At 44.7% G+C, this 17,712-nt stretch overlaps 1 protein-coding gene across 1 annotated transcript; it reads left to right on the top strand.

Moving 5' to 3' along the window:
* Nucleotides 1–8,412: 8,412 nt before the first annotated feature.
* LOC107109951 (C-type lectin domain family 5 member A-like) lies at nucleotides 8,413–14,281 on the top strand (the record flags this gene model as incomplete). Its single annotated transcript, XM_015410661.1, has 5 exons — nucleotides 8,413–8,495; nucleotides 8,633–8,689; nucleotides 8,788–8,924; nucleotides 11,499–11,602; nucleotides 13,876–14,281. Coding segments are annotated over 5 exons (490 nt in total), but the record flags the coding sequence as incomplete, so codon positions are not given.
* Between the last annotated feature and the right edge of the window lie 3,431 nt (nucleotides 14,282–17,712).

Raw genomic sequence — 17,712 nt, 5'->3', positions numbered from 1 at the left:
GGAATATCAGGGTCATGACGCAGAGACAGGCAATGGCAGACCACCTCTGAACGTCTCTTGCCTTAAAAACAAGTCTAGCTTACATAATGCAAAATGAGCTAGAACTTCTGGCTGCCAGACAATCTTAGAATCTCCTGGCTATTCTACACACAAAGCCAAATTATTATTGTTGTTGTTGTTGTTGTTGTTGTTGTTGTTGTTGTTATTTCTCCCAGTGAGTGAAGACTTTGTTGTTTGTCATTCCCCCATTAACTCTTATTGGCCCCCCAGCCTGTCTCTGTGTGTATGTGTCTGTATGTGTTTTAAAAGTTCTTTAATGTATGAAATTTTAATCCTTGTTTTAATGTTTGCCACTTTGAGGACCCTGAACTGGGTGGAAAGGTGGCATAGAAATGTTGTAAAGAAAACAAACACCTAAACAAATAAACAAAACTCAAAATATAACTAAGCAGACCCCCCCAAATGATAAATAAATAATAAATACAGTCAATTCATCAGTGAATCATTTATAACCCATATAATTAATCAGCGAAGATTTCTTCACTTGGGTGTAGGGCTGCCAGCCTCCAGGTTGGGTAAATGCAGAAAAACACTGTGTTCAAGCAAAACACACAACTGTGGGGAGGGGAAGGGAAAGGAGTCTGTTGTGGGGAGGGGGAGGGAAAGGAGTTTGTAAGCCGCTCTGAGACTCCCAGTGAAGGGCGGGGTATAAATCCAATCTCCTCCTCCTCCTCTCTTCATATATTCATTTAAATCATATACTTAAATATACAATAAAGACCCTCGTGTATCTTATTATAGTACATGGATAACAAAAACCTAAAGAACGATATATATCTTGTAGAAATGTCCACAGCTACAGAGACGTCGATGCCAATATTGTAGGCTGTTTTGCTTTCCGAAAAGAGAGGCATCGACGACTGCTGCATCTCTCAGCTGTAAGCAAGATAGTCTATAGCATTGAATCGTGTCTGCATATTTGTCTCTGTAGCTGTGGACTTTTCTACAAGCTATACATTGTTCTTTAGGTTTTTGTTATCAATGTACCATAATTAATAAGATACACTAGGGTCTTTATTGTATATTTAAGTATATGATTTAAACGAATATATAAAGGCATAGTAGCACATCAGAACTGTGTGTTTTGTTTGAGCACAGTGTTTTTCTGCGTTTACTCAACTCTGCTGTGTTTCCTGTGTGTTTGCTGCCGAGTCTCCAGGTGGGGCCTGGAGACCTCCCTCAGTAGGGGTATTTAAAATGAGATTTGTCGCCATGCTTGCTTGTTTGAAAGTCAGTTGGGAAACTATGTCCTCTTTTTTGCTTTTCGGAATATGCTAACCCTATTTTGGTAGGTTGCTGGACTCTTCCTCCAATTTTTTCCACTTCCTTTTGCACTCTGGTCGAATCTGCATTTGCATTTTTAAATTAGTTGCATGCTGCTGTGATGCTGTCTTTCTCTATGCTTGTTTTGAATGTTGTTTGGAGAAGATTCTTTTGAAGCAGTGCAGAGATGCAATGGCAGTGGAGCCGCCCCGAAAGGATGATAAACATATGTGGATGTGCAAAAGTATGCTAGCACTCTTGAGGTGTGAAAACGACACCAAATGTAGACAGCTTTTTTTGAAGATGTAGTCAAAAGGCTGGGACACCGGTGGGAAAGACAAATGCAGATTCAGCCTCTGTCTTTTTATGTCATCTGTTAAAAGATTGTAAATTTAAATACATTTGATATACTGATTTTGGTAGAAGCTGTTTATCTTAGCTGAGAACCAGTGTGGAATAACGACCGTGGCTCAGTAATAGAACATCTGCTTTGCATGCAAAGGGTTCCAGGTTCAATCCCTGGCATCTCCAGTGAAAAGGATCCAGTAGGAAGTGGTATGAAAGACCCCTCTCTCTATCTGAGACCGTGGAGAGCCACTATCAATCAAAGCACACAATGCCCAATTCCCTCTGAGCTGAGTCAGTGTGAGCTAGCTCACAGTTTTTTAGCCTTTGGCTCACACATTTTTGTTTTACCTCAGAAAGGATGGCTCCAGAGCAAACTAATGTATGCTGTAGCCAAATCGCTCACTCACAACTTTAATGCCAGTAGCTCGTAAAGTAGAATTTTTGTTCCACACTGTTATATGCAGATGATACAGTTATTCTATCTACTACTCTGAAGTAGGGCTCAGAAGACCCCTCCGGGCACTTACGGCTTCATGCAAAGAGGAGCATTTAACATTCAGTCTTTTAAAGACCGAAATTCTTATTTTCTCTAAAAGGTTTATCGAACACTAATGGCAGATTTACGGCCATGAGATTGAACAAGTTATAGTGTTCAGATACTTAGGTGCAGTGTTCCTGTTGGAAATGTATGTGTTTACTCTTGACAGAAACTGCTCTTTTTCGAGAACAGCTCTTATCAGAACTACGGCTTGCCCAAGGTCATCCAGCTAGGTGCAAGTGGAGGAGTGGGGGAATCAAACCCGGTTCTCCCAAATTAGAGTCCGTGCACTTAACCACTACACCAAACTGGCTCCACTACACAAAACTGAAACTGAAATATGCAGCAGGTTGCTTGCCTAGAGAAACACTATGGATTGGATCCAGCCCGCTGTCTCGCTCAGTCTCACCCAGTTCTGCTCCTTACCGCCTCTATCCTACCTGGGGCTTTTGTCCACACGTGTCCCATGATCACCAGCATAGCCTTTGTCGGAGAGGTCAAAGGGGATCCTTCCTTACCAATGGAAAAGTTGGTTGTATCCAACCCTACCAAATCCATTATTATTTCACTTAATTGCAGGTATTTGCAAGCTCTGCCGGAGATGCATTTGAGGATTCCGCCCTCTATAGATCTGTCGTTCTGAATCTTTTGTGGGATACCTGCAGAGGAACATGAACTGGAACCTCACGATTCAAGTTGTGACCACTGTAATTTTGAAGCTGATAGCATCTTCTCTGTTTCTGATGTACAGTGAGTATCACTCTGAATATTTTTTTTTCTCAGTACCATATATTGATTTTTGGGAATAAATAGCATTGCCTTTCCCATTGCGCTTCTCCTATTATGTATCAGTTTTCACCCATGGCAGTTCTTACCATGCAGCTCTAGCACTGGGAGTGTTGGTCTGGGCGCACACCAGAAGCAGTAAGCTCCCTTTCCAACTCCTTACACACATTCTAAAAAACTAAAATGTTTCTAGTCAACGTATGAGCTTTGTACTAGCCATTTGATTTCGTTTGCTGGTTGATGACACACACATCTGGAAGTATTTGAAACTTTATTCCTGATTATTATATCGATGATTCTGTCAGTTGCTTTAGAGAAGCAAAATGTTATATAATCTGAAATGGTAGATTTAAATGTAATTCCCTGTTCTGGAGACAATAAAAATACTCTACACAGCCGATGCTCCACGTCAAAGAAAAAGATACTGTATAGTTTGCCTCCATGCTAGAAAGAAGATGGATGGGAACTAATGACGGATTCTTACCATTAAGGGTACATTGGTCTCCAGTTCTAACATCTTTATTACTGATATTTCCCCCCTGGTTGAACCCAAACAGATGATATCCAGAAACCAAGCTTGTCATTCTTTTTATCTGTTAAAAAACATTGTCACTATTTTTCATGCTGATCTAACAACCCACCCTCTATATGTACAACTGCAATCTGTAATTCCATTCCATTGTCTGAGGAAGTGTGCTTTGCACACGAAACTCACACCTTGAATAAAACTTTGTTGGTCTTAAAGGCAGGGCTATTTTTGGGCATAACAACACCTGGTCAAGACAGTTTTGTTTTCTGGATGTGTTTCTAAATAGTATGCTATATACTATTGACCACGGAGGAAGGCCTTTGTGGCCGGAACGCATATGGTCTTGTGCTGGTCATTTGACTTTTTCATCGATTTTGTATGGGAAATGATTACAGCTGATGTAAATCTTGTTCTAGAATTATTCTTAGTGCAGCCTGATATTCAGGCCCTGTTTCTAATTACATTTGTGTGTAATAATATTTATTTATTATTTACTTTGTTCAATTTATTCATTATTGATTTCATTGCATTTATTATTTATTATTTATTTCATTCAATTTATTTATTATTTAACATTTATTTATTTTTTTATTTCATTCAATTTGCCAGACCGCCCTTCCCTGAAACAGGGCCCAGGGCGGCTTACATCAAATAACAAATATTTCTCTTGATATAATTTAATTTGCTGTAGCTTGACCCTTGTAGCGTTCCCTGTACAGATGACCCATCAGACGATAACTGAGTGTACAGGGAGGGAGAATGGGCATGAGCACACCAGCCCCCTCCCCAAGATCACAAGTCATCTTGTGCCTGTGTTTACACTTCCTCCCTGGGATCAGTATTGCTGCTTTCTGAACATTGCTAATCATGGGGAGAGAGTATACATGCAGACACTTCCTCTGTGTGTTCACACCACGCAGATGATTTAGCAATTCCACGAACGGGGGGCAGTGTGCTTAAGCCCCCTCTTAACTCCCCACGTGGTCAGCCCACACATGGATGGATTGCCTGCACGGGGCTAATGTGTTGGGCAATTGTGAGAAGACTGTGGAGGAAACCATTGAAGGTTGGCCTTCCACCTTATTTCCATTTCCTTTAACGTTCTTTACTGAGGAACAGTTCTTCAGTCTACAGAAGAAGGGGGGGGAGCTTTCTCAGTGCGTAGGGACTGAATGAATGGGAAGGAAGTCAGTATATTTCCTCAGACACGTGGAGCTATTGTGTATTTTTGTCCCAATTGCTCAACAAAGTCATGAGCACAATTTTCTCTTTCTCTGAAAGCGGAGGTTTTCTAGAGTGATACACCAATGCCCACCAGCTTCTACCACAGATTATTCCATGATTATTTTTCTCCGTGACTTTTTTTTAAAGCTGAGTGGTGGGGAACAAACCGCTCCCCATCGCTCAGCCGTTTTCGGGCTTTCTGCAAACCCCATTGAAAGGGACTGTGGTCCCTTTCAACAGAGTTTGTGGGGCCACAAACCATGAACCAGTTCCATTTGCAAACAAAACTTCTGGTTCAGTTTGGTTCATAGTGCAGTCACAAACTGAACTGCATTTTCCTTGTTCGTGCCCATCCTTCTGTTTGACTCCCAGGCATTTTCCTTTCCTTTCCTTTTTATCCCCTTAGAAACACAGGCACAAAGAAACCCAAGCAAACAATTTATTAGGTCATTTATAATCTGTTGTCCCCCCAGGGATGTGCATTTGGATATTTCAGCTCCAAAAATATATATAAAAAATACCTCATTGATATTTTGGGAATATATTTGGGTATCCAGAGTAATATTCGGTTTTTCTACAGGAGCGGTAGTTGGGTCCTGAACAATTCTGGAAATATTTGGGAGTATCCAGGGCTGGCATTTCAAGGCTCCTGGGCCAGTTTAATTCTACAGGATTTCTGGGCAACAGGAAGGAGGGAGGCAGGCAATGAGATAAGATGTTAAGAGGATCACTAGAAATGTCTGCCCAGTCATGATGACTCTCTCTGCACAAGACAGCCCAAAACAGCTGAGTGTTGTGGGGCAGGGTGATTCTGCACTAATGCGATGCAGGGCAAGGGAGAAGGGGAGGGAAGGGGGTAGGGAGAGTAGCCTGGTGGCATGGGGAAGGTCTTCTCGGTGTGCTTCTACCCCACATATTCCTGCTTACATGGTGAAGGCGGCTTTTCCATCCCTTGTGCAGAACCAACCCCAGATTCCACAGGTTGATTTTCACAAGATGGAAGTCACTGGGTGGGGATGACCCACCCAACCTGTGAACCCCACTACAGTCCATACATGATCTGTGTTTCCAGCCTTACTCTCAGCATGCTGTTCCCACTCTGGATTGCTCCACTTTCGCCTTCACTCCTGTGCCGTTACCTCCATATAGTCTGGGGAAGGAACTGTGTGGCCCACTGTGAAAAGCCATTGCTGATGAACTGTAGACAGGAAGCCGAGAAGTGCTGTCTGTCTGGATTCCTGCAGTATGTGGGCATGATTAATCACTGGGGGAAAGGCAATCGTCCGCTTTAAGATTAGCTAGGAAATACGGGATGGTTTTGAACTTTCCACTCCTGCTCTTTTGACTCTTCATATCCCCACTTTGATTTCACTTCTCCTTCGTGAGAATCAAACCCACAGCTGGCTCATTAGAGTCTCATATAAGACTTCAGACAGCTAACCGCTGAAAGTGAATTCATTCAAGGGATTTAAGAGTATTAACTTGAGACTTTATGGCAGGACTTGTGAATTAATAATTACATGAAACTAACTGCTTTACTTATTTCAAGGTGGTTTGCAAATAGGAGTTCTTGCTTATCCATTGATTAATCAGAGTTTCACGCCATGATATTTTATTCAGTTGACTGAGGATCAGGGCTTTTTTTGTAGAAAAAGCCCAGCAGGAACTCATTAGCATAATAGGCCACACCCAACAGCAGAGACCCATTAGCATATTAAGCCACACCCCTGTCAGCACAGCTCATTAGCATATTAGGCCACACCCCACATGTTACCAGCGGGACCATTGGGGCGGGGTGTGTGGCCTTATGACACACTTCCGGTGATGTCAGGGGGTGTGGCCTTATGACACACTTCCGGTGATGTCAGGGGGTGTGGCATATGCTAATGAGTTATGCTAATGAGTTCCCCTAGCTCTTTTTCTACGAAACGACCCCTGGGGGTGAGCAAACTCTGCGGGCTCTCAGGATCAGACCACTATAATCGATTTCGAGGACACGATATTTCCCTTTTTATCCAGAGCAAAAACACACACACACGTGGCTCCGCTTCAAAGGGAAAGCAATAAGATGGCTGAGGGTGAATATCTGTGTGGAAGCTCTGCCTGCAACCAGTCCAGGAAAACAGAACTAAGCTTCGCCATTCTCCTCCCTCCTTTGACCCTTTATTGGCTTCCCCTCTACCACTCAGCTGTAAAAGAAAGAGGGTTGTTGTGGGGCAGGTCTAGTCACATGGGTGATTCTGCACTAATGTGATGCAGGGCAAGGGAGAAGGGCAGGGAAGGGGGTAGGGAGAGTTGCCTGGTGGCATGGGGAAGGTCGTCTCACTGTGCTTCTACCCCACATATTCCTGCTTACATGGTGAAGGCGGCTTTTCCATCCCTTGTGCAGAACCAACCCCAGATTCCACAGGTTGATTTTCACAAGATGGAAGTCACTGGGTGGGGATGACCCACCCAACCTGTGAACCCCACTACAGTCCATACATGATCTGTGTTTCCAGCCTTACTCTCAGCATGCTGTTCCCACTCTGGATTGCTCCACTTTCGCCTTCACTCCTGTGCCGTTACCTCCATATAGTCTGGGGAAGGAACTGTGTGGCCCACTGTGAAAAGCCATTGCTGATGAACTGTAGACAGGAAGCCGAGAAGTGCTGTCTGTCTGGATTCCTGCAGTATGTGGGCATGATTAATCACTGGGGGAAAGGCAATCGTCCGCTTTAAGATTAGCTAGGAAATACGGGATGGTTTTGAACTTTCCACTCCTGCTCTTTTGACTCTTCATATCCCCACTTTGATTTCACTTCTCCTTCGTGAGAATCAAACCCACAGCTGGCTCATATACAGACAGCTAACCACTGAAAGTGAATTCATTCAAGGGATTTAAGAGTATTAACTTGAGACTTTATGGCAGGACTTGTGAATTAATCATTAAATGAAACTAACTGCTTTACTTTTTTCAAGGTGGTTTGCAAATATGAGCTCTTGCTTATCCATTGATTAATCAGAGTTTCACGCCATGATATTTTATTCAGTTGACTGAGGATCAGGGCTTTTTTTGTAGAAAAAGCCCAGCAGGAACTCATTAGCATAATAGGCCACACCCAACAGCAGAGACCCATTAGCATATTAAGCCACACCCCTGTCAGCACAGCTCATTAGCATATTAGGCCACACCCCACATATTACCAGAAGTGCGCTCATCCAGCCACAGCCACCTTTTGCTTCTTATTCTGTTTACCTTGTTTGTTGTCAAAACCCAGGGCCTTTTTTGTAGCAGGAACTCCTTTGCATGTTAGGCCACACACCCCTAATGTAGCCAATCCTAATAAGTGTCTGCTGTTGGGTGTGGCCTATTATGCTAATGAGTTCCTGCTGGGTGTGGCCAACTCAGGAGCCAGCCGGAACTCCGTTCCTCTGCGTTCCTGCCCAAAAATAACCCTGCTGAGGATATAATGAACTGAGGAGCTAGTATTGAATCTGAGAGAAATTTCAAGATAATTTGGGGCTAGATTTTCTTCCGTTCTTTTAGTTGGTAGAAGGTTTATTTATTTCATGGGTAATAACCATGGTCCTAAAGATAAAAGATTCTTTATTTTCCATCTTTAGAAATGAATGCAAGAAACATGAACAACCCCCCCAGGTCTACTGAATGAGGCATATCCAGTAAAATTATACGTTCCCTCAGGAGATGGTGTCTGCTCTCCCTAGTCCTTCGTTTCTCCTCTCTTGCCTTTTCCTCAGGAACAGGTCTTGAAGTAGCTACAAGGGAGGGAGGTTGGCTCAACTTTGGGGTTTAAACGTACTCATCATACATTATGATGTTGCCCATTCACTGTCTAAGCACCACCATTTTTTCAGTACATTGACATTCTTTTTCTGTTCAGTCCCACAGATTTTCTATACGCCTGTTCTGCGAGAAGACGTCGCTGCTGTCACTAAAGGTTGGTTTACAACCAAAACTGCCCGGAGAACAATGTGATTCTGTCCCCCCTCCCCCAAGTATTAAAGATTTGTGTCTCCTCTCTCTCCATAACTGCAGGCTGCCCCGTCAGATGGGAATTCTTCAAGGGCAAATGCTACTTTTTCCCTACCACACTGCAAACATGGAATGAGAGCCAGAAGATCTGCGCTGAGTTCAGTTCTCATCTCGCCGTTGTCAACAGTGAAGAAGAATTGGTGAGTAAAGAGAATTGTTTTAAAAAATAAGAGGTCTTCTTGGAAGGGCAAACCCACCCAGTCCACTTCAGACTGCTTTCAGTAGGACACAGGTGGCAGCTTCTCGGGAGAAAACGAAGGGCTGCGGTCACACGTGCCAGTTGGAACGGAGGGGAAGTGAGGCCAGGGCTAGTTTTGGGCAGGAACGCACAGGAACGGAGTTCTGGCTGGCTCCCAAGTTGGCCACACCCAGCAGGAACTCATTAGCATATAGGCCACACCCAACAGCAGGAACTCATTAGGATTGGCTACATTAGGGGTGTGTGGCCTAACATGCAAAGGAGTTCCTGCTACAAAAAGAGCCCTGGTTTTGACAACAAACAAGGTAAACAGAATAAGAAGCAAAAGGTGGGTGTGGCTGGATGACCACACTTCTGGTAACATGGGGGTGTGGCCTAATATGCCAATGAGTTGTGCAGTCAGGGGTGTGGCCTAATAGGCTAATGAGTGCCTGCTGTTGGGTGTGGCCTATTATGCTAATGAGTTCCTGCTGGGCTTTTTCTACAAAAAGAGCCCTGAGTGAGGTTATCTCCTCCGGAGGAATTTGAAATGCAGTTGTGATATCACACATCCCTTCGTAGCTGTGTGATCAGATGCAGGTGAGTCGGGGGGGGGGTGGCCGTTTGTTTCCCATGCACATAAACGAGGAATCACACCTCCACACTGAGGGCCCCCTACGGAGTATGTGATGATGCACATACTGCGAGGCGGGGGGAAATGATACCAAGCCAGGATGGCCTGATCAGGCCATCCCCGGAAGCGTGAGCGCATGCTTGCACAATCAGACCAGGGAAAGCCCATCCATGGCCCGTTGGAACCCGGACTCTTTTAACTCCACTTCTGTAGCAGAGTAGCATGGGTTGCTGACGACTGTGGGATGCGTCCCCGCTGTTGCTGTCTGATCGCACCCTTTAGAACCATCAGGCATTTGCACCTATGTTGGCTCTAAAGGCGCGTGTGATCGCAGCCGAGGTTTTTTATACCCCACTTTTCAGTACCTTAAGGAGTCTCAAAGCAGATTACCATCACATTCCCTTCCCACAACAGGCCCCTTGTGAGGTAGGTGGGGCTGAGAGAGTTCTGAGGAATTTGTGACTGGCCCAAGTTCACCCAGAAGGTTTCAGGTGAAGGAGGAGTGGGGAATCAAACCCAGGTCTCCGAATTAGAGTCGGCTGCTGTTAACCACTACTCCATGCTGGCTCAGAAACATGAAGATAATCTAAAAACAGACTCAAATCATTAGCCCTCCTTTTTTCCACTACCTTGGGTTGATTTTGATATCTAAAATCCTTATAATTTTTCTCTTCTAAAAACAATTGTTTTGCACAACTCGAGAGGGGAAACTAGATCCATCTGCTGCCACAAAAACAAAGGCTAAGCAATACACTGTGGCATAAATGTCTTTAAATGCATCAAGCGCATGCTCATTTGTCAGGGATAAGAACATAAGAACATAAGAGATGCCAATATGTCAGCAAGCTGCCAAGTGTATTTTCTTTGCTTATGAGTTGTATCCAAACCCCCCCCCTTGCCTTCATGTCCAGTAATTCATATGCGCATGCCCGCACCTACCCCCCTGCATTTAATTGTAACTGAATTCCTTTCTGTGTACGCTTGCAGAGCTTTGAAGGCAACTTATCAGTAATGCAGCAGGTGGTTGTACTTGGAGGCTTTTTGCTTAGTCTATCATGCAATGTAGCGTGAGAATAGAATGCTTGTTTAATTAGTTCAAACCGTTGTGTTCCCAAGGTTTGGGTGCGAGGGGAATCCTTTGGCGCCAGCGGGAATCATATCTATTGGCCCAACCTATTTTGAATTTCCTTTATTATACCTGTATCAAGCCCATTGTGTCATTCCTGACAGAGATTGTGTTCTACCCGTTTCATGGCTTTAATAAAATAAAACCTTCTTGCAAGAGTGTATCTTATTATAGGCTGTGATTCTGACACAATGTTGGATCAGGCCAAAGGCCTATTCAGTCCAACACTCTGTATCACACAGTGGCCAGAAATACCAGTGCCATCAGGTGGTCCACCAGTGGGGCCAGGACATTAGAAGCCCTCCCACTGTTGACCCCCCCCAAGCACCAAGAAGACAGAGCATCACTTGCCCCAGAGTCCCTGTCTATACCTTGTGGCTAATAGCCACTGATGGACCTCTGCTCCATATGCTTATCTAATTCCCTTTTGAAGCCGTCCATGCTTGTAGCCGCCACCACTTCCTGTGGCAGTGAATTCCAAGTGTTAATCACTCTTTGGGTGAAGATGTACTTCCTTTTATCCGTTCTAACCTGACCGCTCAGCAATTTCATGGAGTGCCCAGGAGTTCTCGTATTGTGAGAAAGGGAGAAAAGTACCTCTTTCTCTACCTGCTCTTTCACGGTGATACACGGTGGCCTTCAGCTTCCTGTTTTATTAAAACTGTTTTTAAAAATATATCCCACCCACCCAGTGTCTGTATGGAATTTCCACTGCAGGGGGGCTCCACTTTCGTGATGCTGTCAACAATGTGCTCTTTCCCCACCAACTTCTCCAGGTTTTCCTGAAGAGCAGAACCCAGTTAGAAAAGTATTTTATTGGCTTAACTCAGAAAGATGGAAGGTGGTCATGGATTGACGGCACAGCATTTGACCATAACATGTATGTTCACTGTTATTCTGTTTATGATATTTATGGGGTGATAAGAGGAAGTTCTTTGTTTTTGCCCTGACCTGTGCGGCCCAGGATAGCCTGACCTCATCAGATCTTGAAAACTGAACAGGGTCAGCCCTGGTTAGTACTTGGATGCAGGGGTCATTTCGTAGATGAAGAGGTGCAGGAGCTCATTAGCATAACTTATTTGCATATGTCACACCCCCTGACATCACCGGAAGTGTGTCAGAAGGCAACACCCATGGCTTAGGCTCCACTGGACTAGCTACGGGGGGAACGTGCATATCTGCCCTCACAGCGGAGGGAGAGCTTGTACCTGAAAGGGAGGGGGGCTCTGCAATTTACCTGGCTGCTTCTTGCTCCTCATGGCCTGACTGAGGGCTACTGGCAGCAGGGGGCGGGGCTTGTTGCATGTGCCCTCCCCCTGGGCTCCTTACTGCCGGAGCGCCGCTCCTGTGCGCTCCCGCAGGAAATGACCCCTGCTTGGATGGGAGACCACCAAGGAAGTCCAGGGTTGCTGTGCAGACGGTAAACCAACTCTGAACATCTCATGCCCTGAAAACCCCGTGGGGCTATTGTATATCGGCTGTGACTTGATAGCCCTTTCCACTTCCGAGAGGAATACGCAAAACATCCTGTCTCAGATTCGGCCGTCGCACCCTTGACCCGCAACATGGGGCACGTTCAAGGGAAACGGGGACTGTTCAGGAACATAGGGACTGTTCAGGAAAAATGCTGGAAAATATCAGACATATAAATGTCAGGCTGTGCAGACGGTAAACCAACTCTGAACATCTCATGCCCTGAAAACCCATGGGGCTATTGTATATCGGCTGTGACTTGATAGCCCTTTCCACTTCCGAGAGGAATACGCAAAACATCCTGTCTCAGATTCGGCCGTCGCACCCTTGACCCGCAACATGGGGCACGTTCAAGGGAAACGGGGACTGTTCAGGAACATAGGGACTGTTCAGGAAAAATGCTGGAAAATATCAGACGTATAAATGTCAGGTATTTTTTCAGGTTTCCCCCCCGACAGTCAGTGAAAATGCTGGACTGTCTGGGTCAGTGCTTAGACACCTGGCAACCTCACCCTGACTAACCATTCATAGTGGAGTGGTCTATATGGTTCTTTGAATGGAACCATGGTTTTGCACCATGTCTGAATTGAGCCAATGTGTATAAAGGTCAGCTTCAGTCAACTGATACTTTAGTATCTAAAATGCACAAATAAGAATGAAGACAAAAGGTTTTTTTTTAAAAAAGTAGCCCTCAGAGAGGAATTTCAGGAGCAGCATTTCAAAATGTTTGAAATCCTGAGCAGCAAGCATCTTGATTTATGTTTGTAGCACACATGGACACAATGTGGGTGAATGAACTGCTGTATTCAGTATGATTATACCATCTCATTCCGTTTGGTGTGTCTATAAATATCAGGAGCCAGATGAAATACTCCACAGAGTATTTCTGTGCCACAGTCTGTATTTTGGAATGCCCCCACAATACCTTACATGGCTAACTACGGCACACATTCCTTCAGACAGTGTGTATGTGAGATTAAATTGGAACCACTGAAGAAGGCCTTCATGGCCAAAATACATCTGGTCCAATTTTATTGCTTGATTGGTTCCAACCAGTGCTTCTAAGAGTATAGGTAAAGGTAAAGATAAAGGTTCCCTTGCTCGAAAGCCAGTCTAATCCGACTCTAGGGTTGCGGTGCTCATCTCCGTTTCAAAGCCGAAGAGCCAGCGCTGTCTGAAGACGTTTCTGTGGTCATGTGGCCAGCATGACTAAACACCAAGGCGCCCGGAACGCTGTTACCTTCCCACCGAAGTGGTACCTATTTATCTACTTGCAATTTCTTGCTTTCGAACTGCTAGGTTGGCAGGAGCTGGAACTAGAGATGGGAGCTCACTCCATCATGCGGCACCCGGGTCTCGAACTGCTGAACTACTGACCTTCTACAGCCTGCAGTTCAGTGTCTTAACCACTTGAGCCACCGCAGCTCTAAGAGTATACCACATTGTATATTACGTGTACTGCAAAGTATATGGCCTGCATGGCCTAAAGGCCTATTTTGTTTTTACTCAACTGTTTAAGTGCACTCTTATTTTCTGACAACTCCCATATTTTATTATTTATTTATTTATTTATTTAAATCTATTCATGGTCTATCTTTCTCGCTGAGACTGAAGGCAACACTTGTTGGGTCTGTTGTCAAAGGAATGATTTTTTAAAAAAAAAATCCCTTCCCTTCACAGATTTAGTCTCAACCTCGGAAGTTTTCAATGCGCCGTGGTTGGATTCGGTTCCACTGATCGAGCAATGTGCTCTGTATCACACCGCTGTATTTGTGAAAAGAACGCATAAGAGCCTTCCTACCCATGGGAGCGCCACATCGATGAAGAAGATCTAGGTTCTTCTGTCAGCTTCCTAGACAATCTTGGGCCACCATCCAGCTTTAGTTGCCCGTGATCAGTAGTCCAGGGGAGAGGTGTGTGTGTGTATTCCCCCAACAAGACAAGAGGTATCGTGTCAGTTCCCAGTAGAACACCAAAACACAGAAGCAAAATGTGCTTCCGTGTGCACATCTGCTTCCACATTGGGGCCTTTTCCAGAGCCTGTTTTGAGGCACTCCCTTCCGCTGCACTGCAAGGTAAATTCACTCGAGTTCCAATGCATGAACGTATATGCCCATGGCATGGCTAATATGGTGGAATCAATTACTCATGTCCTCCTGTTCTGCAGATTCTATCAGGACGATCGAGACCATCTTATACCACCCCTTCTGTCTAGATTTAGCCCTCTGCAGTCTTATCTTGACTTTAGGCCAGAAGTCCTTCGTAAATTCCTCTTAGAAGACGTTCAGAGCTCAGTGACTTACGCTGTGGCAAAATTTTGTTGCTTAGCTATTAGGAAACATAAACTTATTTTAGCTGAAAACATTGTATGATTCTCTTATTAACGTTATGTTATTTTACTAATTTTATTAATTTTCTCTTGTTAATGTTTTTATACTATTCCTATGTTGTTACTGTTTCGATCCTTCTTATATCAGAATTGTACTGTTTTATTGGCTCTTGCTGTAATAAATTAGATCAATCACTTCCACATTGGTTTCATATAGGTAAGCCTGCTGAACCACTGTATCCACCTTATAGCAGCCCTGTTCACATGTTACAGTGAACGAATGTACCACCTGTACGTAAGTGCATACAGCTGTTCATAAGAAAGAGCCAACACCTGTTCACTTTACTAATGAAACTGGGGACCGACCAGTACCTGGATAAACTGAGGTTTAAACATGTTGAGCCGTACATGCGTTGAAGGTAATGGGAGAATTACTCTACACACATATAAAGACAAATTAAGTGTACAGTACGTGTGGACTGTATGTGCGTTCACTGTAACTTGTGAACATGGCTGCTGAGTCAGACTGTGCATCTTTAATCTGTGCAATTGTTTTTATTTTGTTCATGGATGTTTGCGTTTTTGTGCCTTTGCAACTCGTTGTGTTGTTAGCTGCCTTGTGTCTAAGGAAATAAGGTGGGATATAAACATTTTCAATAAAATAAAATAAATACATGAGGCTTGAATATCCTTTCAGCATCTTTTGGCCTAATTGGGCCAAATACCCAGATAATACAGCACAGAAAAAGGCAAACAGTCAGTGCTAATATGAATGATCAATAGAACGAAATTTAGAGTCCAGTGGCACCTTAAAGACCAACAAAGTTTTATTCAAGGTATGAGCTTTCGTGTGCATGCACACTTTTTCAGACTTTTTCAAATGATCAATGTAAGTCAGTTCTCATAGCAAACCAATGGAAGCAAGAATCTCTTTAAAACCTGTGAGTAAAGATGACCCTGGGTCTCACATATGAACACATGACGCTGTCTTACACTGAATTAGACTAGAGGTCATTTTGGGGGGGATCGCGGGGGATCGCAGTTCCCCCAGGTGAGGTATAGGGGCGGGGCACATGACGAAGCCCCGCCCCCTGCTTCCGGCCGCCCCGCTTCCGGCCCTCATTCAGCCAGGAGGAGGCAGGAGAAGAGGGAGGGTAAGTTGCTTCCTCCCTGCCTCTCCCCACCCCTGCCTGCCTGGGGCCACGGAGGGCCTTCGTGGGGCTTCCTTGCACTCCCGCCAGCCTTGCAGGTCCACCGCCGGGCCCCTCATGGGGCTCGGCAGTGGAGCTGCAAGGCCGGCGGTGGCGGCCGGGACCGTTGGGGGCGGGGTGTGTAGCCTTATGACACACTTCTGGTGATGTCAGGGGGTGTGGTATATGCTAATGAGTTATGCTAATGAGTTCCCCTAGCTCTTTTTCTACGAAACGACCCCTGAATTAGACCATTGCTCCATCAAAATGAGTAGTATCCACTAAGAGCGGCAGCGGCTCTCCAGGGTCTGAGGCAGACGTCTTTCACATCACCTGAAACCTGATCCTTAATGTAGATACTGGGACCTTCTACACACCAACCAGATGCCCTGTCACTGAGCTACAGTCTCTCCCCTTGCTGCATTTCTTATTCTCGCAACAGAATATTTTGATTCATTTTAATCAAAACACAATGAAAGGTTCACATTCGTTTCAGTAGATCTTAGATGCACATATAATGGTGGTGGGAAGCGTGGTCAAGTCACAACTGACTTATGGTGACCCTGTAGGGTTTTCAAAGCAAGAGGCGTTCAGAGGTGGTTTGCCGTTGCCTGCCTCTGAATAGCGACCCTGGACTTCCTTGGTGGTCTCCCATCCAGGTACCAAACAAGGTCAGCTCTGTTTAGCTTGCAAGATATGGTGAAATCAAGCTAGCGTGGGCCATCGAGGTCAGGGTTCACATATAGTGGTGGTAGTGGTGGTGGTGGCGGCGGTGACTTTTATGGTGGTGGTGACCCTTATGACTTATGGTGACCCTGTAGGGTTTTCAAGGCAAGAGACATTCGGAGGTGGTTTGCCATCACCTGCCTCCATGTGATGACCCTGGTATTCCTTGGAGGTCTCCCATCCAAATACTAACCAGGGCCGACCCTCCTTAGCTTCCAAGACTAGCCTGGTCTATCCAGGTCAGGGTAGCATAGGTTAAAACTGATATGGTGCTCTGAATGTGGGGCATTTTGACTACTGTGAAGAAGGTGATCATTAGAACCAAAAGCTCGGTTGCACTGTAAAGCACAGAAAATCTAGTTATACAGCCATCATTTCTGAAACCCAATTTTCTGCTTTTCACACCTCAGAGAGGGCATTTACAGTTGCCTTTCTCTTTTTCACACCTGTCTACAAACAGTAGGAAAGCACTAAATAGTACTTGTCATCTCCATCTTTCTTCTCTTTACTTTCTCATCATTATTGTGCTAAACCACAATTCGGGACTTTCTGTTTCCCACACAAGTCTGTCCTGTCCCTCAAAAATATTGCGTACCTTGACATTAGCACTTAAGTTACTCTGAAGTAGGTAGCTGACACATCATATCGCACATTGCTGCCTTTGTACAAGACTGAATAAATTTCCTCATAGCTAAATGGATATGAAGCAAATGCTTTGTATGCCCTAGAAACTGCCTTCTGCATTTTCAGTCACCATGAAAGCGACTCCCAATCTTCCAACTGCACATTAAGAATTTCAATTTGTAACTCCAAATCACTTGAAGCACCCATCATAAGAAAACACCTGTGAGGTAGGTGGGGCTGAGAGAGCTCTTTCAAAAACTGCTCCTGAGATAATAGCTCTGAAATAACTTGTAACTGACCCAAGGTCACACCAGGAGCTGCATGTGGAATAGTGGGGAATCAAACCTGGTTCTCCCAGATTAGAGTCCACTCTTTTTCATTTGTGGCAGCAATGCTTATAAGGCATTGCCCCCCAAATGGAAAGGACTCTGTACCCTAGGGTATGTTTTCCCCAATATAACTATGTATCTTTCTTTGAATGCCTCAGACGCCCCAAATCTGGGAAGTCTTGCCCATAAGATCAAGCCCAGAGAAGTTTTAAATCCATTAGTCGAACACCAGTCAGCCGGATGGCATTTTCTGAGGGTATTCTTCCCACAAATGGGGGTCGCAGATCTAGAAGCAGCCATTTTCAATGTTTCAGCAGAA

Source organism: Gekko japonicus, unplaced genomic scaffold, assembly GCF_001447785.1.
Source record: "Gekko japonicus isolate JY-2015 unplaced genomic scaffold, Gekko_japonicus_V1.1 scaffold4791, whole genome shotgun sequence".
In the NCBI taxonomy this organism is placed as follows: Eukaryota; Metazoa; Chordata; class Lepidosauria; order Squamata; family Gekkonidae; genus Gekko; species Gekko japonicus.
This window is presented reverse-complemented; position numbering and strand designations above follow the sequence as displayed.